This window comes from Rhynchophorus ferrugineus, unplaced genomic scaffold (genome assembly GCF_030347505.1).
Source record: "Rhynchophorus ferrugineus isolate W39M unplaced genomic scaffold, kcgeb_rfMv2 rfM6, whole genome shotgun sequence".
NCBI lineage: Eukaryota > Metazoa > Arthropoda > Insecta > Coleoptera > Curculionidae > Rhynchophorus > Rhynchophorus ferrugineus.
Genome location: NW_027472585.1, coordinates 16,042,666 through 16,069,149, shown reverse-complemented (window position 1 = coordinate 16,069,149; position 26,484 = coordinate 16,042,666). Strand labels below are relative to the sequence as shown.

The following is a 26,484-nucleotide window of genomic DNA, read 5'->3' as shown; positions in this document are numbered from 1 at the left end:
TCAAATCATTCTAAGGTTTCTGGTATTTTGAGTACTTCAAAATACTGTTAGGTAAGGATTTACTTTAGTAGAAATATAGAAAAAAAAATGTTCATATTTGTACGGTATAAACAGTTAAGAAATAATTCTAGGTAGAGAGGTACTTCAGAACTATTAATTGACAGTACAATAAATATGCTATTCAAGGGCGTTTTGAGTTAAGAAATAGTTCAAAGATTCATTACAGAACATCTTAGATATATACATAATAGGAATTCGATGGTAATATTTTATTTGTGTAATGTATATATGGATTTATAGATATTGATAAAATTTTGAAATAGTTTAAAGTGACAGTTAATTAAAATATACTGATATTGTTAAAGAAAAACTCATTCTAATGTTATTAAATAATAGCCAACCAATTTTATGCAACTTAATGATTTCATGTACCCATCAACTATACAGTCTTCCATAAAATCGTCGGCGGTTTTCCTAGAATCGGTTTTTGTTTTCGACTGCGGAAGACAAAGAAGCACAGCCTACTACCACTACCAACAATAATAATAGGATTTATAATGAGAGAGATGCACGAACGCGACGACTTGTTTCAGGTTTCCGATGGAAAACATCATCCTCGCCTTCCCCTCGCCCCCCGCGTTTACCACTCAGCTGATCGGGCCCTTTCTTCCCTTTCCATCGCTGCGGCGACGTCAAACCGAACCGAGCGCGAGTCGCATTAGTCGTATCCGGGCGACTGGGTTGTATGTTGTGCTTGTGGCTTTGTGCAGTCGCCGATTGTTGTCAGTCCCGACCCCTTCTGTAACCTCACAACCCCCGTACGACAAATCATCGCCGCACGTCAAGGTAAGCCATGTTGGGTCAGGGTATATAATTTAAATTTCGTGACAGTTTCGCGTTAGAAAATTGTTCTAAACAAGTATGAGAGAGTCGTCAGCTGACTACGACACAAAATATTGATATTAAACGTAAATAATACCGCAGAGAATAGGTTTATGTCGATATACATACTCACGATTTTTCGTAGGGTCTCTTTGGATTCCTTTGTTTTGGGTAAATCGAGCCGTCCGATTCCTTACGATAAGTTTCGCCAGACGATCAATGATGTAACTTTGTGTACGAAATGTGCGTGTGAGAATGAGACGGTGAATGACGCTAAGCGAATGCGGGACGGAGATAGCGACAGACGAGGCACGAAGCAGCGACGTGCGCCCCGCGTCTCGGCCTGACATTACTGGTTTTGCGCTCTATTTTGTATTCCCGACTGGTTCCCAATGTGTTTTACTATTAAAGCTCGGTCCTTATTTATGATTCGATGTAAATACAAGTCGGAGTTGGACACAGGGCTCATATGTTTTGTGATCGAGTCAAACGCAACGTCCTAATAAAAAAACACGACTATTCTCTTTAACGGGAAGTTGATAATTAGCAAAGGCGTCTATACAATATAAAAATTGCCACGGTTAATAGTTCTCATATACATAAACATGGTAATTTAACTAATGATATTTGAGTACAAATTACCACTTCTAACGTCGCGCATGCTCTAAGGTAGTATAGTCGATCCAAAACAGCAGTGAACCTACATAATCTCAATTTATGACGTAAAAACGTCGCAATGTTGCCGCATTTAACTTTAAGTTATATTTATATTGAAAAAACTACTCATTGTTTTTATACATTTCATAAATTTAATTTCGAATAGTTTTTCTACATGCAATTTGAAATTTAATAAAACAAGAAAAGCTGTTTGACGCTTTGCCGGTTTATAACCTCTTATTTTTTGCAGATATTTAACAACCGGACAACTTTTGCAGACTGATTCGGTTACATGTTCAAATATATCACTCGACATTATGTCTTTTTTTTAACTAGAATAAAATGAGAAGGAATGGTCTGATATTAAACTGAATTTACAAACTGCAATAGGCAATACATTATACATCTTGATGACATGAGTTCACTGCTATTTTGGATAAACTATATATACCAAAGACTACAGGGAAGTGAACAATATAGTCTTATCAAAGTTTTTTTGTACATACGTCATCAAGATGTTTAATGTATCGCCGGCCGCAATTTGTAAATTCGTTTTAGAATCAGACAATATTTTCCTTCTCATTTTATTCTAGTTAAAAAAGAGCCACAATTCTGTCTGATTAGTTCGAACGTGTAAAAGAATGAGCCTGTCAAAGTCGTCCGGTTGTCAGAAGTATGCAAAATTCTTGAAAGCAATAGTGATAAGAAGTTATAACTCTAACCTATAAACTATTGTGGCTGTATAATTAACTGTACTTTTAAATTTTTGTTCAATTATTTTATTTAGATTAGAATTTCGTTGTATCTCAAAGCCAAACTGAACTAAAACTCAGAGTTGATGCGGCAATATTTCGACGTTTTGACGTCACTAATTTATATGACGTATGTACAAAATAACTTTGAATTGACTATATATATATATAGTCCTTCCAATAAAACAGCCAATGCACATCATCAACACGGTCAAACGTATTGTCAAATCCAGTTTATAAGAACGTAAAATCCCTTTTAATTCTTTATTTTTATTTCTCATTTTACTAATTAGCATTGCGCTAGTTAAAAAGTGACAGAATGAAGTCTGATGCGTCCAAACATGTAACCAAATCGATCTATAAAATTCGATTTCTGTCGGTACTGGTCGACATCCTTGCCATATGTCAATATAAATATAATAAAACAGCTTTAACCTACAGATCGTGAGTGTTTAATTAACTGTAGTTTAAGACCTTCAATAAATATGCATTAAATGTATTATAATGTTAAAATATATTATATTTTATAACTTTATTTTTTTCAATATTTTATTTACATTAGTATTTTGTTGTCAGAGACAAAATAAAAGAAAATTTAAATTTGATGCGGCAACGTTGAATTATAAATTTCGATGACGTACATTGCCTGTTTTATTGGAAGGCTATAGTACATCATTATTTTAATTTACTAATAAGATTTTCTTCTTAACTAAATAATTTAAAATAATATAAATAAAAGCTTTTATTATTTAACTGAGGAATTGAAAAGATTAATGAAAACAAAAGAAACAAAAACAAGTTGATGTTAAATACAGTATATTTCGAATAAGTCGAATTAACAGAATCGATATATTCAATAGGCTAGATTACGTGTAATAAAGAATCACAAAATATTGATTTATAATAGTAATATAGCATAGATTGTTAAAAATATATTTATTTTAAAATTAAAAGTGGTATTACCAGAAATAAAAAAAAATCAAAATTCGCCATGTTAAGTGTCAAACACTAATCAGAAGTGCTACGAAACATTAATGTCACTTCTTACGTTTAAACTTTTTAGCGCGTTTCGGTTTTATTTGGATAGTTTAACAGGTCAATTGAAAAGTCCTTTTTTGGCAAAATTAGTTTGTTTTATTCAACATAATTCCCTTCAAAGGTGATACACTCATTCTAGCGACCCTCCTACTTTTCGATACCTTTTTTGTAGTACGATTTGTCCTTTGATTCAAAATAGGCCTCAGTTTCGGCGATCACCTCTTCATTCGACGAAAATTTCTTCCTAGCGAGCATTCTTTTGAGATCTGAGAACAGGAAATAGTCGCTGGAGGCCAGATCTGGAGAATACGGTGGTTGAGGAAGCAATTCAAAGCCCAATTCATGAATTTTTGCCATCGTTTTCACTGACTTGTGACACGGTGAATTGTCTTCGTGAAGCAGCACTTTCTTTTTCTTCAAATGCGATTTGGTCCTTCAAACGGTCCAACAACGCTATGTAATAGTCGCTGCTGATGGTCCTTCCTTTTTCAAGGTAGTCAATGAAAATTATTCTATGCACATCCCAAAATACAGACGCCATAACATTGCCAGCCGACTGTTGCGTTTTCCCACGCTTTGGAGCGGGTTAATCGTGTGCGGTCCACTCGGATGACTGTCGATTGTACTTCGGAGTGAAATGATGGAGCCATGTTTCATCTATTGTCACATATCGACGCAAAAACTCGGGTTTATTACGCTTGATCATCTTCAAATACTGCTCCGAATCATCGGATACTGCTCCGAACTCGTCGTTGTTTTTGGTCAAAAGTGAGCTCGCGCGGCACTTACTTTGCACAGAGCTTGATATTAACACTTGTTGAAGGCTTGAGTTTAATTAATATTTTTCTTTGTATTTTGAAAATATATGGTCGTTCAGTTAGATGGCCCTTTTTCTTCTGTCCATTCGAGACTTGTAAAAACATATACAGACTTCATGCTAACCAGTTACATTATATTATATAAAATTTTCTATATTATTTGGTAACTGAAAAAAGAACAACATTATTAGGGACTCATATACACAATAAACAAAACAAATGAGGCCTAACCTCAAATGTTAACAGTAGGGATGCCGAAAAAATATCGATATATCGATATTTTTTCAAAGTATATTTTAGTGTATTTTGGTGCTTAACTTTAAAAGTTTCGTATATTTTGGTTGGGTTAATTGTAAATATTTATCTAGTTTAAAAATATCTATATATATGACAAAAAATATCGATACTTTTCTGGCGATGGCCGTTTACATTAATTACATTTTAGACGTAATTAAAGGCACTTATAATAAATACTTACATTAGAATTGTCTTATTGCTATACTGACTGGGTCTCGCCTTGTAATCAACATAAACATATGTAGAATCCCGCAATGCGCATACGCAGAACGAACCACCATATACTAGATCTTGCTCACCTCCCTGTACTCTGTGTACTCCTATGTCAAAATAGATGTCAGTGTTATGAAAACGTCAAATCATGTCACGTTTGAATTAATGAATAACCTCTCAAGTTGATGCCATTTCATTATTAATTTTAATCAATCCTCTAGCCTTTTTGGCGATCGCCTTTTTAAAATGTGCGTGCTGAACGAGACACTGGCCCAGATTTGGAATAATTTAACGCTATATTCCGACCGAATTACCATAATATTATTCAAACGAATTGAATATTGAAAGAGCATTAATATTTATATATTTTAATTGTTTACGTATCACTATCTATATAAATGAATAAATAGATTAGACTTACACCGTATAGATGTTTTGACACAATTACATAAAGTACACGGTCGAGGGTTTAAATATTTGAGAAGAAATATTTAGGAATACATGGCCAACTTTTATGTTGTATATTTATAGTGATAGTTGTTGTTTGGATACATTAATTTATATATAAATAGTTCAAAAAGGTTTATGTGTAGAAATACTTATAAAAGCATTTATACTTAAGACAGATAGGTATATGTTTATATAGCCGTAACAAAATATATAGAGATATAAATGCTTATAGATCCCACTAGATCGTAGCCAGCTCAAATATTCGTATATTCCGTTCAATAAAACAGCCATGTACGTCATCAAAATGTATGATGTAGATCACGCCGCAATGTTGTCGCATCCATTTTAGAATTTTGGTTTACAACGTTTACCGGTTTATAACCTCTAATTATTATTACTAATGTTTTAAAGAATTTTGCAGACTTTTGACAATATGGCTCACTAGTACGGAGCGAAATCGTATTTTATAGGCAGATTCGGTTACATGTTCCGAGGCAGCATTCTATCTCTTCTTAACTAGGGTAAAATGAGAAGGAAAAATCCACTGCGGGTTTAAAATTTTACAATTTTACAGACTGCAATCGGCAACATATTCGTCGTTATCTATGAAGTGCATTGGCTGTTTCATTGGACGAGCTTTCAGATATTATACATTCCATACAACCATCCATGTGTCGTGATCTTACAGCTTCAGCTGCAATACTTTTGCGTGAACTCCACTTAACTACACCTAGGAACTCTTCGAGTAACTGCGGGACGATTGCCAATCCAACGTGAACCTATCTTACTTTCTCGAGAATGAATTTGATTCCGGTTAAATGAAATATATCTACATAAAGTGGCAGTCAAGGTATCTAGATAGAGAGGTATCTCAAAGATCGGCCTAGAGATACGTCAGGAATATATCTACATAGAAAATCAGTTCAAAGTTTGTGATAGTTTCTCTAAATCAAGTAAATCACATTCATAGAGAAACTTCTCGGAGAAATATCTACATTAGATATAATTCAGTAGCAATGACGGAATAACCATGATGGTTAATAACAATCTTAATTCATAGTAGTCAATAACAACGACCGATAATCATAACAGACAACAAACAATAATTTAATAAAAATTAAATTAGACATAATATAAGATTAAAATAATAGACAGTACACGGTTAAATTTGAAGTAAAGTTTCAAGTGAGATTTTAGGTTAATTTGTGAATTCCAGAATATATATTCTACTCAAGTATACGAATAATTTACAAGAACTATAATTTTGGTTTATTATTGTAGGGTTTATTGATAAATAATTACATATTGTTTTACTATCTTTACCAACGTCGTAAACTCAAAGTCTTGATGCGCATGCGGGGATTCTCCAGAACTAGACTCTTGTGTTCACTTCCCTGTAGTGTGCTAAAAATAGCAGGCTGCCGTTCGATTTACGAACCGCGGAAAAGCACCTGGAAAAATAGTGATGCGGATAAAAGGGGACTTAATAATTAATTGTCTAATACGAAAGGTCGTGTAGAATTAATGGGTTTTCGGCGACGGCAAGCGCTAAAAATAAATAAACACTGCGAAACTATTTTAATATATTTGGCCACGGGTCCCGTGCGTGCAAACCTTCCACCGCCTAAATGACGTCAATTAAAAATGATTCTGATAATGTTCGCCGTTCCGCGTTTCGTATCGTTACGCATCATCGTCAGTTACCGATCGGATTTTAGCTTTAGTGGAAAAAAGAGTCCCGATAGCGTCGTCACATTAATATTAGGATGATAACAATATTAAGATGCTCTTTAGTTTTTATCACTCTGGTTTCCCGAAAAAACTTTTAAGTTCGTACATTAGAAATACATAGATATCAATACATATCTGGTTTATTACAACAGCAATCATTTAGGTAGTGTTATTTTTAAACCCAGGGCGAAAGAAAAATTATATTTAATAAAGCAATATAAAATAATCTAACATCCTAAATAAATTCATAGAGAGAAAAAACTTAATACCAACACACCAGTTTGAATTTATTAACAAGCATTCAACAATTGACCAGGGCCACAGAATAATAGATGTTATTGAAAAGCCTACGAAAGTAAAAAAGTATGCTCAGCTATATTCTTAGTTGTAGCACAAGCCTTCGATAAGGTTTGGCACGAAGGCCTTGTTCATAAACTACAGAAAATGCTCCCAAAGCAACACACCGAACTATTAAAATCGTACATCACCACCAGAATTTTTAGAGTCAAACAAGAAGAAGCTTACTCTACAATAAAAGAAGCTAAAGTTTCCCAAGGTGTACCACAATGAAGTGTACTGGGACCAATGCTTTATCTACTCTATACTTGTGATATACCACAAATGGAGAGAACATTACGATGGCTACATTTGCTGATGATACTGCGATTATAGCTGTCGGAGACAATAGTGAAGAAGCCTCACGAAAATTACAACACGCAAGTAACAATATAAATAATTGGACACAAGCTTGAAAAATAAGAATTAATGAAAGTAAATTTGTACATGTGCAGTTCACCTATAAACAGACCGTACAAGCACCAATAGCATTAAATAATACTATCATTCCATATAGCAACAACGCTAAATATCTCGGAATGAATCTTGATGCAAAACTTCACTGGAAGGAACATATAAAGAAGAAAAGAAAAGAAAAGAACTGGAATTGAAATATAGGAAAATCTACTGGCTAATTGGAAGAAAATCACAATTATCAGTACATAATAAATTGCTATTATATAAGCAAATACTGAAACCTATATCGACATACATTCAATCATGGGGATGTTCTGCAAAGAGTAACATAAATAAAATACAAATTTTTCAGAAGAAAGTATTGAGCGGTATTGTGGACGCACCCAAATACTATAGGACTGATTACATACATCGAGACCCTCAGATACCCACAGTCAGTCAAGAAATCAAGAGAATTGCAAGAGGGCATAAGGAAAGACTCCATTCTCATGAGAATATTGAAGTATTGCAGCTTTTAGATACTACCAGAACACCCAAATCACCCAAAACAAAGTTCTACGATTAATTACCAATGCTTATCGCTACGTAACCAACGAAGAGGTGCACGATGATCTCGAAATCAAATGGATATAGAAGTGATCCACAATTTAGCCTTGAAACATGAATAAGGTCACTAAATCATAGCAACATAGAAGCAATACAGCTACTACTTAAGATATATAAGTATTAAGATCATACTAATTATATTAAAAATCAACATAAAACAATTTGTTTACCTTTCTCTATGAACTCGTTGAACGAACCTCGTAATCAAAATCTAATAGGCTGGCGTAATATATTCCACGTAAATATTTAGGTTTTTTTACATATAATGTTAGTCTCATAAAACCACGTTTCCCGTTAGTTGAAGCAACAAAACCCCTTGGAGTGTATGATGATTTTGAAACGAGAATAAAATAAACACTCCTTTCATGACACCCTTGATATCTTTACGGAAACGATGTGAAAAACGCTCGTTGACCATCCTGGATTGGAATCGTTAAATTAAATGTAGTTTCGAACATCTGGGTGCTTCCAAAAAGCCAAAAAAAGATAAATGTTTATGTTCGACGACCTTCGTGTGTGTTGAAATGAACTACGTACGGCGCGTTACATTTTAAACTGTTTCATAAGCGGTAATAATATTTTGATAATGTTTAATTTAATTTCCTTTAGGATCTGGAATCAATTCTCGTCTTTTTTCCTTTGTACAAGTGTTTTTTCTTGTTCCTTGTTCGTACTGCGGCATTTCGAAAGTCATGTCGAATGTTGCATAGATCTGAAGTGAAAATCAAAAGGTGCTAAGTAGGGTGAGTAGGCTGTACGCGTGAACCTACTTGTATTGGGATATTCTTATGTATTTTAGTTTACGTGAAATATTTATGTTTACGAAATTTTTATCAGTTATTATAATAAACCGAGGAAAACATGTTTTTGGCATAGCAAGTAAAGAAACTGCGATGATGAACCGGTCTTCAACCCCTATTGGATCTCTTCCAAGTCATTCAAACGTTTTCTAACTGTTGATTCATCGACTTCTAGCTCGTTTCTAACTTGTTTTACTCGTTTAACTGAGATTATGTCCAATAATATTTGAACGTCGTTGTTTTCGAACCTCTTTTGCCACATGAGACGTTTTGCGTTTTTGATATCAAAAACAACGATTAGAAATGGTTAAAACCAAACTCAACTGCTGGGCTTTAATGAAGCAACATCGCCATAGTTTTTACAAGTGTTTGATTAGGTTTGGCAGCTAATTTCTTCGAAACAAACAGCAATAACTATAATTTTGAAAAAAAAAATCAGTCCTTTTCGATAATGTACACAACTGTCATATCCTATTATATCATAGTCAGGAACATTTTTATTTTAATACTAATCTCGATTGATGAATCACTATGACTGTGTCGAGTGGAATTGACGGATCTTATTTCAGACCTAGGGTTCTCAAAACATCTGGGGTCCAACATACAGCTTCGACCTAACGAACTGACATATAAAAGATAGGGTATTCATGAAACCGAAACGTTATTCCTGTTAGGCTTGTTTATCTGACATTTTTAAATTTAAGAATATTTAGAATTATTTACGAATAAAAAAATAACTTGCTCTTTTATTGCCAAAATGATGGACCGAATGAATTTGTACTGGCAATTTTTTTTTTCGAAACACGGAATTAAAAATATCTTTTTAAACCTTTATACATTAATTTCTTCACTTTTACCCCCTCCTTCAAAAACCATTATACCCATTACCTTTATAGGAGTATTAATTATTAGCTGTTAAAGGAACGTTACTTATTGTTGAGTGATGATAAAATACATAACAGAGTTACCTGTGCATTTCTGTGGTCAATATGGTGCGGTTAAAACACTGTCATTTCCGCCATTTTAAAATTATCTTGTGTAACCTCTACACTAGGGATACCTAAAAATATCGATATATCGTTTTTTTCGATAATATAATATTTTTTTGTCCGATATATCGATATTTTTCAATACTAGTGATCACCCTGTAGTTGAAATTCGATTACAATTTATAAAGGTAATCATGTTTCTCTTCTAATAAAGTAAAGAGAATATCTTAAAAATGATACTAACACTTGTTTTGACAATATTTTCAATATGAGATTAGAAATATATTTGATATATAACATTAATTACAGTAACAAATGTCTGTATATTAAAATACTTGCAAACTATTTTGGGCTAAAGGTAGCTACACTATCTTAAGAACTAACATACATAATAGCATTTGATTAAATCTAATACCCATTGAGCTTTAATAATTAACAAAGTATTAATAAAACTAAATTATTACACCACTGAATATTATAACAATTATAAGTAAGATTATTTTCAGAAGTGTAACACCTTCAGAGCCTCAAAATATAAGTATATATGATTTTTATTTACCTTTATGTTATAATAATAAACACGGAATAAATGAAGTAATATATATTTGTGTATTAATTAAAACAATAATAAAAATTATTGTTTTAGTAATAATTTAGATCTATAAAGTTAATAACTAAAATAATTGATACAAGGTTCGAAGAATAAATTGTCATACATTTTTATTGCATTAATAGTTAAAAATCTTAATATTTATCAGCAGTTTGAAATATTTACCCAATTACTGTTAATAATTCATAACTTCTTCTATTTGTCCCATGTGTTCCATCTAGGCAAATTATGTAACTAGTATCATTTTATTTACATATTTTCATTACTTCATTTACGTATAATTTTTATATTTTATACATGTTTTTCACCTAAAATGTATATTGAAAAAAAATAAATTCAATTAAAAAAACCAGGCTTATTTGATAAGAAAATCCACGTTTTTAAATAAAATTGCATTGTTCTTTACTTATTTATTCCGCTATATTTAAAAGTTAAAATATTTATAATTATATATTTAAAATATTTAAAAGAGTAGCTGTCATATTTTTTCTTATCAGTGAATATATTTATTTCAAACTATCATTTTATGTAATATTCTAAAATCTCACAATTACAGAGAGCTCATTGTTAATTTATTTTCTATTGCTTTCGTTAATCTACTTTTTACATTTTTAAATATTAACCTTTTCGGTTTTATCTCCTCCTTCTATTTGTACCCCACTCCACTGAGTTTTTTTTTGTTCAAAACCATTTTACCCATACCATAGGACTTGAATAACAGAACTACTGTGTATTTCAGTGGTTAATGTAGTGCGGTTAAAACCCCGTCATTTTTAAATTATCTTGAGTAACTTGTACAGTGGCGATGCTAAAAAATATCTATATGTTGATATAAAAAACTAAGGGGCTTTGAAGGAGAGTATTGAATTTTTGTTTTGAGATTGAATTTGAGAAAAGTAGGGTTGGGGTGAAGAAATATCGATATTGTTAAAAATAAGCACCGTCGTTGATGCTAGTGTTCTAAAGTATTCCAAGATTTTTGTAATATTATTTTACAGTCATGCATCGTATCTACGCCAGCTATAATAAAATCTGACGAATTTAAATAAAATACCAGATTTTTTTTATACCACAGCTCTCTAATGATAAAATCTCCTTGGTTCCTACTAACACACTTTACTGATTTTACATTTCCACTAACAATCGACATCCTTTTATACGCACAACAATTATTTTCAGTTTTCACTTTTGCCTTTTTATTTCTGCGGTTATTTGAACAAATCGCAAGAAGGGAAATTCGTGACGAGTCAAACTGTGTAAGAAAATCATAAAAATAATCAATAATTAATTGTCAAGCGATTACTTTGTGGAAATATTAAACTTATTAAATTATTAACATTAATTAAATGGTTTCCTATAAAAAAGGATTTTTAGAGCAATACAGTTTTTTTTGGGGGACCAGAAATGAATTTATTTCAGAACAAAATTAATGAGTAGATTAACCGAAGTAGTCCCCGCACAATTTGTGTGTTAAAACAATTAATATCAACAAATCTGAACGGGCAATGTGCGCCGAATTTAGCGGGATAAGATGTGTATCAAGTTTTATGTGAAACTCCACGCGGTGAATATCAATGACAGATGTCTATGCTCTTTGAAACTACCGAAATTGGCTGTCACTCTGAAGCATTCATATCAGACATTTTTTGAAAACGGCCGGAACTAAATTGTACTTAAGTAATGTGTACTGTACTCCCAATACATACATATATATGAGGTCAAATTTTATTACAATTTTTATAATAAAATTATATATATATATATATATATATATATATGGGAATGAATCAACTACTAAAATAAAATAAAATAATATTCAGGAGAAAAACATAACTAAGTAAATGTTACTACAAACAAACAAAATATCTCTTCAAGTAAATTGAGAAGTCAATAGAAATAAATGAACGACCATAAACTAATACAAATTTTCACTAAAACTCACAAAATAAATTAAAACCCTATTCAGATAAATTGTAAGAGGTCACTCATGACTAAATTTTGCCCAGCCTAAACATTAAAAACATATTCGCTAACCGCCCTGGAAGTAGGTTTGGATGGAGCCTTTAGTTACCTTTTTATGACAAACAAACGAAAGTCGTAAATTGGAATAGGATTGCTTGAACATTTATTGTAAAGTTAGGACACGTTTCATATCTATTTTTACACTTTTAGGACGAGAGAGCCCTGACATATCGATATTTTTCTCGCCATATGCAATTCTGTAATATATATGAATCAAAAAGCAAAAATAGAAACCAAGCACTTAAATGACTCACTTATAGTCTTTGTCTAGCCGATACAAATGTACGGGCACACTGTTAGTGCCGAACCAAATACAAGGCTTAGAAAGACCACTGCACATATAACGCGCTGGAGCGTAATTGGCGTCCAAATTGGTGCTAGCGCGTTATTGGCAGTGTACCCAAGATGTAATTAATTAAAAAAATATCCATATATGAGCAGGAATTAATCGAAAGCAATGAAATGAACAGAGACAAGATAAAACACTAAAAAAACATCCTATGCAAAATTCAGAACTTAAAAGGCTTCTTCCAAGCTTAAAATAAATGCGCAGTAGGACGGATATAATATAAGATTACTCATCAGTGTTAATTAATAATTTTTCATGAAAACCTGATAATATTTTAGACAGTTTAGTTAGCATAAAGCACCGGCATCAAGAATATATAAAATAAATATAGAAACTTATCGAGCATTTTCCATTACAGGTCACATCAATTCTCTCAACTGAAGCAACACCGAGAAAAATAACCAAAAACACAACGGAGCAATAAACAGAAAGACTTATCAAGGCTTAAATCTACTTTTGGTAGAGACCGTCAACTAATAGACGTAAAGACACAGTGATAACCTCAGAACCGTTAGGAAAAATAAGGTAAGCTAGAGAACAGATTAGTTTTTAGAAAATGTTATCATTAAAAACAATATATTTCTTACGATGGGGATTTGACACTAATATAACTGTCAATGTCAAGGGCGGTAGTGTTGCCAATATAGAAGCACCACGTATTAATTATTTTCATTGGTTATTACGCAATATTTCTACAAATACATGTTGGCACAATCGTAAGTCATCTGATCTGATAATGATATGACTGACGAATCTATTGCAAAACGTTGTTTTGCGAACAATCACTCTGGCGACAGTGAAAAACATACACACTTATTTTTCACGAACCTATTTTTAAGTTTGTCAATTTTAGATCCTGACAGTAGTACGTCAGCCCCCCTTAGGCCCCCGCGCGCTTCCCCTACACCGGTCGTTACGATTAACGTTTTGCTCTTAAGAAGGAAACTGAAACATCCTGCGTTTTATGGAAATAATACAGGTATAATGGCTCGTCAGTTCAGTGAATCCGAATCAACACGGTACTCGAAGCCACACTAAAGACGTATAATCGGTTCCGTTAACAGAGAAAGAACGGTCGCTATATAGATCGATGAGTTCGAGAATCAGAAGGAAGACTCTCGACTATTTTAAAGGAAGTTTGGCAACGTACGATCGACTTGGAATAAAAACTCTCGATCCTTTTGTAACAAAAACATCAACAAGTATTACTATAGATGGCGCTACTGGTTAATGTTTTACGCAATTCGGAATCTAGATAAAGGATGTGATATTTTGGTGAACGTACTGCTTGTTTTTATGAGTCATACTTCGAACTTTAAAAATATAAATTGTACAACTAATGTCCCCTATTAGGCAACGCAGATTACCAGTATTAGTTTCCGACTCTTCTTTCCACGATATAATTTTTTTTATTTTCCTTGGAACTACTATAGCGACGTCGTTGCACCACTTCAAACAAAGACGAGGAAAAAGCGCAAGCTCCACAGGCTAGCCAGCTGGGCATGGTGCTATCGCGAAACAGCTGACTATCGACCTCCTTCCCCTCCCGCCGCGGCAGTGTTTCAATGTTGCCGCGTTGCCAGGTCGTGCGCTCAGTCCCTTTTCGAATTCCCCTTCCTGGTCGTATCGATTTTCACTCCATCCCTTTTGAGTGACTCGAATAGCCAGAAACATTAGATATGCGAAAAACATATTTACGTTTAACATTATTGAATATGAAACAACCCAAATGATCAGTCATTTTCTTTTGAATAGGGTATTTTGTGTTCTTCTGATAGTTTTGTCATACCCTGTCCATTGTGCAGGCTATTACAATCACTCATGATAGTTTATTAAATACATTATTATAAAATAAACATGGAAGCATTTTTCTGAACGCCAATAAGCTGAATTAATTGTATCGCTCTTAATAATTCATTAATTTTCGGCATGACTCATTTTTTCCTTGCAAAATTTCTCGACGTAAACCAATCAATACGCCAAAGAATAATCGTTGACTTCGGACGACATTGTAGATACGGCAACGCCGCCCGCAAGCCTACCTTGACAAAAGGAAACAAAACACAGCAGATCGGTAATCAGCTGAGCGCGGAGATCTCGATTCTCCTCCTAGGTTTCGGTGCCGTTCGGCTTTTGTTTTTGTTTTGGTTGTCCGCCACAAACACGAAGCGTCTGTCGCTCCGAGAAGGCGAACCAGCAGTAGCGAACGAATTATTTTTATTTTTCTTGAGTGAGTTTTCCCGATCCGAGGAAGTTTTTTTTTTCGCGAGCAACGGAAAGCGTGTCAAAAATCCTGCTGGTGAAAAATTCTGGGCAATTTTTCTGCAGAGTGAGTAGAATATTTTTGTATTATTTATTTAGATTTTAAGGACGATTAGAACGGACTGAGTAATATGAAATATAAATTGTTGGAGTAATTATTTGCTGAGAGGATTAGACAATGACAATGATGTAGGTGATGGCATCAGCATCACACGTTCCTTTTAATTTTGTGTCAAGTGTGTTCTATTTAATGGTCTTTGAAGCGATTTACTTTCTATTCCATCAATTTTTTTGGTCGAAAAAGTGAAACTATACGATAAGGTTGAACGGACTTGTCTTGACACGTTCTTAGTTCACCTTGAACTCCGATCTGTTATCACGAAAACAAGTTAGAACAGACATATCTCACGGAGATAATTAATAAACTCATTTTGTGGAGATTAAAGTCATTATTTAAAGTCATACGCTCGATTCTTATTATAAATTAATCAATTTTTGATCGACAATATCGATAGAACTTTCCATAATTCGCGACCATTGGTTCCAAACGAACTGATATTCGAATTTTAAAATGATTTATGGTTTTGGTGACAGTAAAAACAATTAACCGGACAAGACAAGTAGTTCGAGTGATGGATATCGGGCGAGATACTGCTTACCACAATTTCTACTATGCGGAATAAAGGCCTGAGATTTCTGTTTTTGTTGTAGTCCGGTTTATTTTTTTTTTGCGAATAGTCAATTCTTTATATATTTGTGGGTTTTCAAGAAAGGTCAAAAGGTCAAAACATGAAGGTCGTCATCTTTTATTTGGGCGATTTCGTAATTTTACGGGACTATAAATTGTTATGGGTAAGTTTATCGCTCGATTGTTAAAGTAATGGGAATAGCAAAATAGGGGATTATTTAACATATCAAATAAATGTTTACATTTTTTTAATTATACACTGCGGTTTTGGAATCTTTCTTAAATATTTCAACTCGAAAATTAAACAGAAAATATTAGTGGAATGCATTAAAGAAAAAACCATTACGGACTAAATCCTCAATAAAAAGAGTGTCGTAATCTACGAAAATACGTCATGAAAATATTGATGAGATACTTGCTCAGATATCTTGGTTAAAACAAATGAACCTTTTCATGAAATGCCTTTTCGATAGGCGCTAAGCACAATGATATAATAAACTACACAAAGTAAAAGTTAAATGTCAAGCAAGTGTAAACCCAACAATCTCACAACACACCAGAACTATGAAATGTTTTATTATATTTGTTCAGGTCAAATAAACGCCATCTTTACTTTTATCTACTTGTACTTTACACTGCTCAAATCATAACGAATCAGACCGATTAATAAGGTGTTATTATTTTGGCTGTAGCAATAATAATAACAATAAAAACAGACTGTCTCGTTCAGATTACGATTTGAAGGCCGCCGAGAGCGTTTTAGATCAGACTGTCTATCATCTATATTGATATGCTAGGCATTCGTAGAAAACCTATACGAATTCGCCATATAAAAGTAGGCTGATACGAAATCAAAATAAGCATAAGTAAACAACGGAATCCGGTTGCTATGGTAACGATGCGTGCTATCATTTTAGACTATTTCCCGACAAGTGTCAATATTGCCTGTTTTTTAAATTTAAAACAAAGAAAGCAGATGTGAATAATTGAACTCCATTACGTGTTAAATTGATAAAACTTTTCCGATAACTGTCATTTTACGCTATTAATATTTTGATACTGTATGATTTATGTGGTATAAAACTTGTATGTTGTATAAAAAAATTAACAGATAAATCCCGTTGTCAGGGTAATGATACGTTTGACAGTATTGTCAATATACCGGAGTTTAGTTAACAGTGTTAACATAGTGAGTATTAATGATATTCCAACTTATTAAATATAGGTAGTTTTTTATAGTTTATATGATCAAATATTTTACTTTGACGCTGTATAATCGATTATGTCAGAATTTCGTTTTTTACGTCCACGGGTCGGTTATAGGTGCCGAGTAGTTAATGACATTTACGATTTGTTCTTGCTTGTTGCCTCGCATTGATTACGGTTAACAGCGGCCACTGCATACGCGACATTGCACAACATTACGATATATTCCAGCACATTGCAATTATTCCACCACGATGTCCACCATAAATTTATTTTTATTTATCACACAATTACCTCTAAATGGGGTCAATTTTAACACTTTAATAATGCACGAAGGGCACTGAGCAACAACGAAAATTACAATCTAAAAACCAATCAAAGCTCGACGGTTTTTAAATCGAATTATATATATAATACAACTATTTTCAAAACCACGAAAGTTTTGGAAAAAATTACACGTTACCCGTCGCTTTCGCCATATCCATACAATTTCGGAATCCGTTTCGTTTTTTCCTTTATTTTGAAAATATTTTTTTGTTTTATTTACACACGCACAAAAACAATCGTGATCCATTGGCTGCGGATCAAAATTAGACGGTTATATCTAGACCCGATACGGACGTCATCGCCGATGTAATTTTGGCAATAATTTTTCTGCTAATTTTAACGAAAATTTCAGGATTTGTTGGCTAGACGTTTATGATGTGGCAAATAAAGAAAATTTATCGGTTTATTATTGCGGATTATATTTTTTTCAGCGATTAATTAAACGAGATATGTGATGCTGTTGGTGTATGTTTCCTCATTCAGGCCAAATATTAAAGTCGTTAAAAACATATCATACAGCACGTCATTAACTAGCAGCTACCAATTATGTTAGGATATTGAATTGGCACAATGAATATAATTGAATAAACATCTTGTAATGTAAACGTAAATCAATAAGTCCCAGGACTAACCAATAAACCAATTTTTGAGTAAAATTACAGTTTACTTTAGCCACGGGAAACCAGCTCTAGGCTATACGGTGGCAGCAAAGAAATTCTGTCTGCAATTTATTCAATTTTATCATCTTTATATTTCCATTTGTGACATGATGTTTTGTATTGATAAAACAGCTAACAAAAACATATCCTAATAACCTAAATGCAACTGTTAACTCAACCCAAAAATCATATATCATAATATTCATCACAATTATTATTTTTAAGTAAATATTTTCTGCATTTAAAAATCAGTATACTACCCCTTCATTTTATCGCATTGTTTTTTGGCATCATCGCTCCAAACGAAAGTATTCTCGCGACCTACTTCTCTTATCTGTCTCTTTTTTGCTTTATAACGAATCTATTATCATCACGTGTCGGCAGGATGGGAACCTTTATGCGTACGACACAATACCGTTTATTTTTAACCAATTGCTATGATAAAAATGTTAATAACCTCTATTACTGTCGGATTTATTTCTGTATATCGATCCGATAACTTTGTCTTGGTGGCTTTATGAGGTCGATAACCCAACTTTTTTGGAACGCTGACACTAACCTCAAAAAGTGACATAATTAACTTATTTCTAGCGTTCAATGGCCTTATCAATATGATAACGGTATACGATAGATAATGGTTTTAATTAACACAAAGGTTTAACACGACTACTCTTACTGAATGTTGATATTAATGCACACTACATAAAATTATTTTTACCTAAAGACGTGAACAATATGGACGTAAAACCCCACCAGTTTGACGGTGGCGATGATAATAATCTTATGATGGATAAAACGTGTGTCATATGGACGGTGCAGCGGAAATCCGGCCTTGGATCGTCATCGTAGGCCCGTTCCAGCTGAGAGCTCAACGAATCACATCGCCAATGAAAAATTGCGTCACCATTAAATTGATACCTGTTACGCGAGAGGGAGGAGGGTGTTCCCTTTTCCAGTGTGCAGTTATTCAGCTTCGATCGGGAAAATTAAAAAACAAAGGGTAAAACCTTGCGACCAGTACAGGAAAGTAAATATGGCCTAGATATATAGGATGGGTCATTTGTTGTTTCTTTTTTGTGCTTATGTTTTGATGAATAGTAATGTTAAAATATTATAATACCAACAGATAGAATATCGGTCATGGGTTGCTTGAATAGCAAAATGATGATTTGACTGAAACCGACTTAGGGAAATGTTTGCAAAATTTGGATTCCATTGCAGAAAAGACTTTAACCAGCATTGAAAAACTGATCTGTAACTTTAAGACCTTAAACATTACTCGTCTATAGATAGAAGTCTTATTTTTAATCGTTAATATACTAAAACTTTGTAATTACTGGAAACTCTTATCTAAACTAGACACTAATAATTAAAATATTAATTTGATTTTATTGAGATTTGTAGCATACTTCTAATACTTAACAGGAATTTATACCGTTTAATATACACATCATATATTAATTAGTTTCAAAGATTGTTCAACATATAAAACATTCTTCAAGTGCGATTATTTCGATACATGCGATAAAATGAAAGGAGGCCCTGAAAGTAAACAATAATTGAATAACGTTCCGAAGATAGCCCGTTGTCAATTAAATGTCTTCCGTGATGTTGTATTAAAAATAATTTAAAATAACGAATTTAATGATTTCTTTTCAATTATGTCAATTGTTACACGCTATCGCTAAAACAGTACTCAGGGTCATCTAAAATCTATCATGATTAGATCTTTTTTAATCAAAGGAAGCTATAAAAAATTGTTCCTCAATATCATATTGGCCATTATGTACAGTTTTCAGTCAGATAACTTTATTATGAATTATAGTGATTATGAGCAAGAAAAAACAGTTGAACCATAATATTTTGATACGTTGTCACGTGTTGTGTCATAAAATAATGTTGTAACTAACTTTTGTCGTGTTAAGAATTATATAATCAATAAAAGAGAATTTTATATGAATTTTATATTGAACCAGATGAATACCTTGACATCAGAACACATTATCGTTAACTTACAATCATTAAGCACAGAGGTAAATTATTATTACTAATTGTATTTTAAGTATTACTGTAAGTACACCAACAGGTAATGATACTTTCTTTTGTTTTGAGAAAATAGAACAGACACATTATCCGACCTATGCGATTATGACCTGCGGGCACATTGCCCATACTGCAAAACAAATAAAAGAAAGCGCCGGTTCTTTGTTTGTTTTGATTTTTCTCTCGGTTTCATGCTGATTCCTCTTGACCTGGATTTGATGGCGATCGAAAAAATCGAAAGATGATGATTCGGCAAGGACGTGCCTTTGAAATAATGTAGTCGTTTTAAATTTCTGACACCGACACAAAAGAGATTGTTTTTTTTTATTTTCGAAGGTTATCCGATTTCTATCAAAACTTATTTGGTTGTTTATATTTAAATTAAAATCAAAGTACCTCCTATAATTTCAAGTAGGCGATGACGCAGTGCTTAATCATTTTAAAAATAATTCGATCAAAATATCGATGTTACGTTCAAATTGTCGCGAAACTGTCACTGTACGACCGTTCAGTTTTAGAAATCGTTTAGGACAACGTTTATGATAATTCAGCCTACTGTCCTTGAACACACTATATTAAGTTAACATGAATATTTGCCAAATAGTAATTGCGCATTCCTACTATTGTACAGTAACACTACGAAAAGTTCTAGTATAATTTCGATTCACTTTATACAGTGTCATTTATTGACGTCTTTTTTGACATTTTGAAACACGGAGGAAATGAAGTAATTAAACAGTTGAATTCGGTTGCCATGGTAACAATCGTTGTTAGACGTCAGGAGATTTGTCATATATTTTATCAATAAGTATTTTTTAGCAATTTTTTTTATATGCCTAATCTATTGTGTAATTAATAATATTATGATAGACATTTAATGTTAAAATGTATACGAACAAAAAAGCCTCTGGTGAGCAGGGTGTAAACAAATGACATGACAGACATTTGATATTGAATAAAGGTGACGAAAATTTCCATTTCTTCGAAAAATTTCCTTTATTTAGGTTTAGAAACGTTTTGTACCCGTATTAGTCTTCATAAAATAGAAATATGATAAAAAAAGACAAATACAATAGTTCAAAAATTATTATTCTCATAATTAAGGGTGTGCGATGTTGCCAGTTTGTTCAGATATTTTCTTCGTACAGCTACATTCATACGCAATTTGTTTATTGTCAAACAATTAAAATCAGATTGACTGAATTTCTAGCAATAATGCTTAAAATAGTTTAAAGTTTAAATATAAATTGGCAATTATTTAGCTAATCCATGCGAGTCGTAAATTCATTTGCGTGATGAAACAACAATATCAACAATTCCGATGTCACCACAGAGACTAATGAACTGCTAATGCAACTAATTATGATGGAGGATAGGATCCAGTGAATGTTTCATGCTCTAGTAATTAACAAAGTCTGTAGGTTGGTATATAAGTATTACTTCAATAACTTCTAATAACTAAGTTAATTTTTTTGTAATTTAAATTGAATTATTTTACTGTTGCCTGTTGGTCATTGCATTGTTCGAAGCATTTTCCATAACAAAATGTATATTTTTTATAACCCTTGTAAAACTACTCGTTGTATGTGTATTATTAATATTCAAACTGTATTATTAATTATATATTCACAAAATATATTTAATATCTAAACTTTTAATATTTTAACCGATTTAGTTTGGAAATACTTTTGGTGGTAACTATTCCCCATATAAACTTCAATTAATGCAATCTGGCAACCTTGCAAGTTAAGGTATACATTTTAAATTTAGTTTGGTGCCTGCGCCACCACCTCCAATTATAAGGCTAAAGGCTAGTAATTACAGTGCCCTGTATGGTATTGACTTTAGCTGCCTTGGAAACATCTTATGTTGTCAAATTGGCGCACTTTTCTCCGTTATTTTATAGACCTATCGTGAGATTATATCATCATTTTTTCTATGAATATCATCTGATATTCTATTAATATAAACAAACTTAAATAATATTTAATAGTTATCCCGTGGTGTGTCAATTAAAAACAAAGGAAACTCTATAAACAATTGTATCATAATATTTTGACGAATATTGTTATCGAGTGTATTATTTTTAAAGACTTCTAATCGGTAAGGCGACCAACTAACTAACGAGATATATTTTTGGTGACTTTTCCGCAAACTGCATCAGTTTTTAATTGAGTGTACGTTATAAACATAATTGTGCACGGCGAACCGAACGATAATAGCAATTAAAACAGGCGAGCATTTCAGTAATTTTTATATGTGTGTCCTTTTTGCCTTTTATTTAATTTCGCAATAGTCATTATCACGACCCATTTTAATTTTTCTACGCTGTATTCCAACGGCCCGTTATAATAGGTCCGCGGCCGGATATCGGCAAGCGCCGGGCGTATCTCTCTTGATTAATCTTGACTTTTTCTGTTTACAGACGATGCTTCAAAGTTTGGCTAATTTTCTACTTTTCGGAGGTGACACAACTGGAGGGGTCAACAATGGCGACGATACCACAAGGGTGAGTATGTTTTATTGGAACTAAATTGTTTTTATTTTCACTAATTATAGCGATCTTGTAAATTAACACTAATAAGCTATTTGTTTTTATCCTAATTTGCTACGGTTTTAAAATTACAAAGCCCCTATTCTACGATAGACACCTTATATTTAACTTTTTTAATGTGCACTTAGTTTTATTTGTAACTTCACTGAACTAGATCAAGAACTAGCCATCATTATCTAGGAGCTGAAGAACCTCAACATTTATGTGCTGGTCGAGCCCCTCTTCATGTCTTTAGGCATAGTCCTTAATAATGTTATTAAGAGTTTCTATCTTCAGGTCCTATTGCAGATTATCGTTACGAGTGTACCATGGGGCATCAACAATACCTCGCTGGTATTTAGCTCGTACAACCCCAGTTGTTGAGTTGAACACCATCGTTTTAAGCCTTGTTAGTAAAACAACAGCTTATTATATACTGACAGGGCTGAATATCTACCCAATAACCAGTACACTTTTTGTATTTCAGTTGCTTGAGTTTTTCTTTTTTTTTTTCTTAAAATGGCTCCCACCTGAGTTTAACATCAAGGGCCAATATATTTTGTTTTATTTCCATACGAGACTACTTGCCGATTTAAACATACTGGTTTTTGCTGGATTCTTTCGTTGGTGAAATAAATATGCACTAATTTATTTTTATTAATTGTGATGCACCATTTTTCTGTCCAGCATTGTATTTCGGCAATAGCTATTTATAACTTTTCGATTAATTCAGTGGTGTTATCTCCAATGTCTAGGATTGCAGTGTCATTTGTAAATGTCTTCAAGTACAAGCGTACAGCATATAAAGGACTGGTCCCAATACATTTCCCTGTTGCACACCTGCTGTTATTTTCCTCAAGTCAGAATAATAATCTTCTTGATTTACTCTGAAATATCGGTCAGTTATATATGACTAATATTTTTAAATATTGGTCAGGGTCTTATGCAAATTAATTATTAATCTCAAACCCTCATGCCAAACTTTACCGAAAGCTTGAGCAACATCTAAAAATGTTGCAGTACAAACATTATTTTCTTCTAGTGCTTTTTCTATGACATTGGCGTTTCTGTCCTGAAACCAAATCGATGATCCGAAATAAATTGTTTTTCATCAATGATTGGTTTTATCTTTTTCAATAGATGTTTTTCAAATAATTAGAACTACAAATTATAAAAAATATTAAATCGTACAAGTCATTTCTTGTCTGTCAATCAGTGAGAAATGACCTTTGACAGAATTTAAAAATATATTGTATTTTTTTTTGTTCAATAAAATGAACAAAAGCAAGGTTTGATGAAAAGGAATTCTATTGTAGAATATTGTAAAGTATTGTAGTAATTCTAGTTTATCTAAATATTAATCGACACAAGCCAAATATTTTAGTTATATATCTAAATGTTCCTTCCCGCTAACATTTATTTCGTATACTGCCTGAAAAACAAGGAAAAGTCGAAATTGACTATGAACAATGCTTTGAATAAAATACATCATACGAATTGATCTGAATAAAACTTCAACGTAACAAGAAAAAACTCAAAATGTATTTGTACAACCTCTAATTCTCAACTTCTTGGTTGACAGGTGGCGTTACGTACAACTGATCACGACGACGGCTGGACTCTGGTGGATCGGGACTCGGAAGGAGGCTCCGACGGTTATTCATCGGAGGAGGATGACAACGTCGATGAAGACGGCATGGAACGGGTCCGTTTGGGTCGCACAAGCTCCAGCGAGTCCTTGAGTCGGGGTCACAACCGAGCGATGGATGAGAGCTGGTTCATTACACCTCCACCATGTTTTAGTTCGCAATCAGGTACGGTTTATAATTATTTTACTCTATTTTTCTTTCTACGTAGTTATACATTACAAGTAATATAGAGCTGTAAAAAAACACAATTGAAACTTCACTTATGCCCTCCAGAGAACACTTTTTTAACTTTTTGAATATCTCGAGTATTATCAATACGGATCTCATGATATGCAAAAAAATACACCAATTAATTATATAAATTTGCATGAAATTGACTTTTTTTCGAAAGTTTGTCTTCTATCTTGATAATTGTATACTTCACTTCTTGCTCATGATTCAACTCATGAATTTTGTAAGTCTGAAACCTATATCTAACCTTTCCGCAAAATATTCTACACAGTGAATCGATATTTTTGGTTCTTCTTCTGTATTACGCCCTACATCAATTTATCCTGTCCCCGTTGTTAGTTGTCCCAATGGAGGCGATTATGCTTACCATCTAATTGACGTAAGATGCGATACGTTTATCGAACAGAGCCTGCGCAAGCATTCTTCAGGCGTTAGCCTATTCATATTAATTTTAAATAGATATAAATCACCAAACAAACATAAATTATCTTAACCTTAGTCAAAGCAAATATTCTCAATTAAAGTTATCAATCACTCTATCAAAACATCTTTTATGTAATTTCAACTAACACCAAATTCTTCGTCAAACTTGATGAAAAAGATACTATGATTCCCTTAACATAAATGCCATGTAGAAATTAGTTTAGGTGTCTAATATAATGCATTTATGCGTTTGGTGTATATTTATGTCAAGTTTATTTATGTCAGATATATTTACAACAAAAAAATACTCCAAACACATGTGCATTTGTTGGGAACATTTGGTTAAGCTAATTGCTATAATATGGATCCTTTAAGAGTGTGAAAAATTAGGTATGAAATCAGGCATATTTCGGACCAAAAAATACTTGAGATAAAGAAGGTGCAGACGGAATACATTTATCCCTTTTCATTTTATCACCTTGAAAGACATCCGATGATGTAAATAAACCGATATATTTCGAGAAGCATATTAACCTTGCAAACCCGTAGGAAAGGTGAATTTCAGCGAATTTTTAGGTGTATATTTTTACCGATACAAGAAAATCTTCATTGGATACCTCCCTAGAAATAAGTACTAATCAGGTAGCGAGAAGAACAGTTAAACCAACCTACATGCTTGGTACAAGGTACCCGAGGGAGGTGTGATGGGGATAAAATGCGATGTACCGTCTAATTAAACACAGTTTTCGCACAATACACACAGCCTTTACAGTCTTCGCACAATACACACACTCTCCATAAACACAGAACATTTAAATAATCGACCAAAGGAGCGCACAATTGGTACCACTTTGACAGTGTGAAGGTTGTCGTCCTTTACTAATAGTGTATACTCGTCTATCTTTGTAATGAATAGATTTTAGTGTAAATAAAATCCTTTAACTCTGCCAGCTTTTTATAATCGGGAAGATAAATACGCGCAATAGATGTGTATATAGTTGTAAATATAGTTTGTTAGTTATACAAAATCAAAAGTGTGTCAGCAATTAAACACTAACTTAAACTATGATATTATACGATCTCTTTCTGATCTGGTGAATAATTGGGTTGGTTATTTTAAGGTCCAGTGCAATTAAGAACGTCCCCGTTGGAGAACCTCCTCATCGAGCATCCTTCGATGAGTGTGTACCTGCGCACTGGCAACAGGCACCCGCAACAGCGTTCTCCGACGCCCTCTGACATCGCTGACGACGTGTTGGAAACGGAGGAGGAAGTGGTGGTGGAGGAGGAGGAAGAAGTCATCAATGACCAGGACCGTCCTCAGACCATCGTTGTGGTGCGTAGGGCGGCCGCGCCACCGGCCAACCCCCACAGGTGCAACCGTGCTCAGGCACTACAACTGAGCGCAAGGCAACAAGCCAAAAACCTTCAAGCCCAGAAGGTAAGCTAGGTCCGATCGTTTCAAAGTGCACCAGAATACAGGAGTGTTTGGTATA

At 33.3% G+C, this 26,484-nt stretch overlaps 2 protein-coding genes across 13 annotated transcripts in view; one reads left to right on the top strand and one right to left on the bottom strand.

Annotated features, from left to right (window-relative positions):
- Positions 1 to 26,484, bottom strand: part of Adck5 (aarF domain containing kinase 5) — a 37,294-nt gene that overhangs the window by 6,647 nt on the left and 4,163 nt on the right. For 2 of the 11 annotated variants that reach the window (XM_076407204.1, XM_076407205.1), the window contains exon 2: positions 4,626 to 4,764. The exons of 2 other annotated variants lie outside the window; for them this stretch is intronic. The gene's annotated coding sequence lies outside the window, so the exon portion shown is untranslated. Of the gene's footprint in view, positions 1 to 432; positions 564 to 1,011; positions 1,237 to 4,625; positions 4,765 to 14,334; positions 14,398 to 26,484 lie in introns of those variants that run through there. 7 more of the 11 variants (XM_076407201.1, XM_076407207.1, XM_076407210.1 and 4 more) reach the window with 6 other exon arrangements.
- Positions 678 to 26,484, top strand: part of TP53INP (Tumor protein p53 inducible nuclear protein) — a 28,911-nt gene continuing 3,104 nt past the window's right edge. Inside the window, exons 1-5 of one of the 2 annotated variants that reach the window (XM_076407218.1) lie at positions 678 to 846; positions 13,326 to 13,492; positions 22,578 to 22,661; positions 24,268 to 24,499; positions 26,110 to 26,429. In XM_076407218.1, the coding sequence (XP_076263333.1) occupies positions 22,581 to 22,661; positions 24,268 to 24,499; positions 26,110 to 26,429 (633 nt within the window). In that variant the 5' untranslated portion in view covers positions 678 to 846; positions 13,326 to 13,492; positions 22,578 to 22,580. Of the gene's footprint in view, positions 847 to 13,325; positions 13,493 to 14,981; positions 15,297 to 22,577; positions 22,662 to 24,267; positions 24,500 to 26,109; positions 26,430 to 26,484 lie in introns of those variants that run through there. The other variant, XM_076407219.1, reaches the window with a different exon arrangement.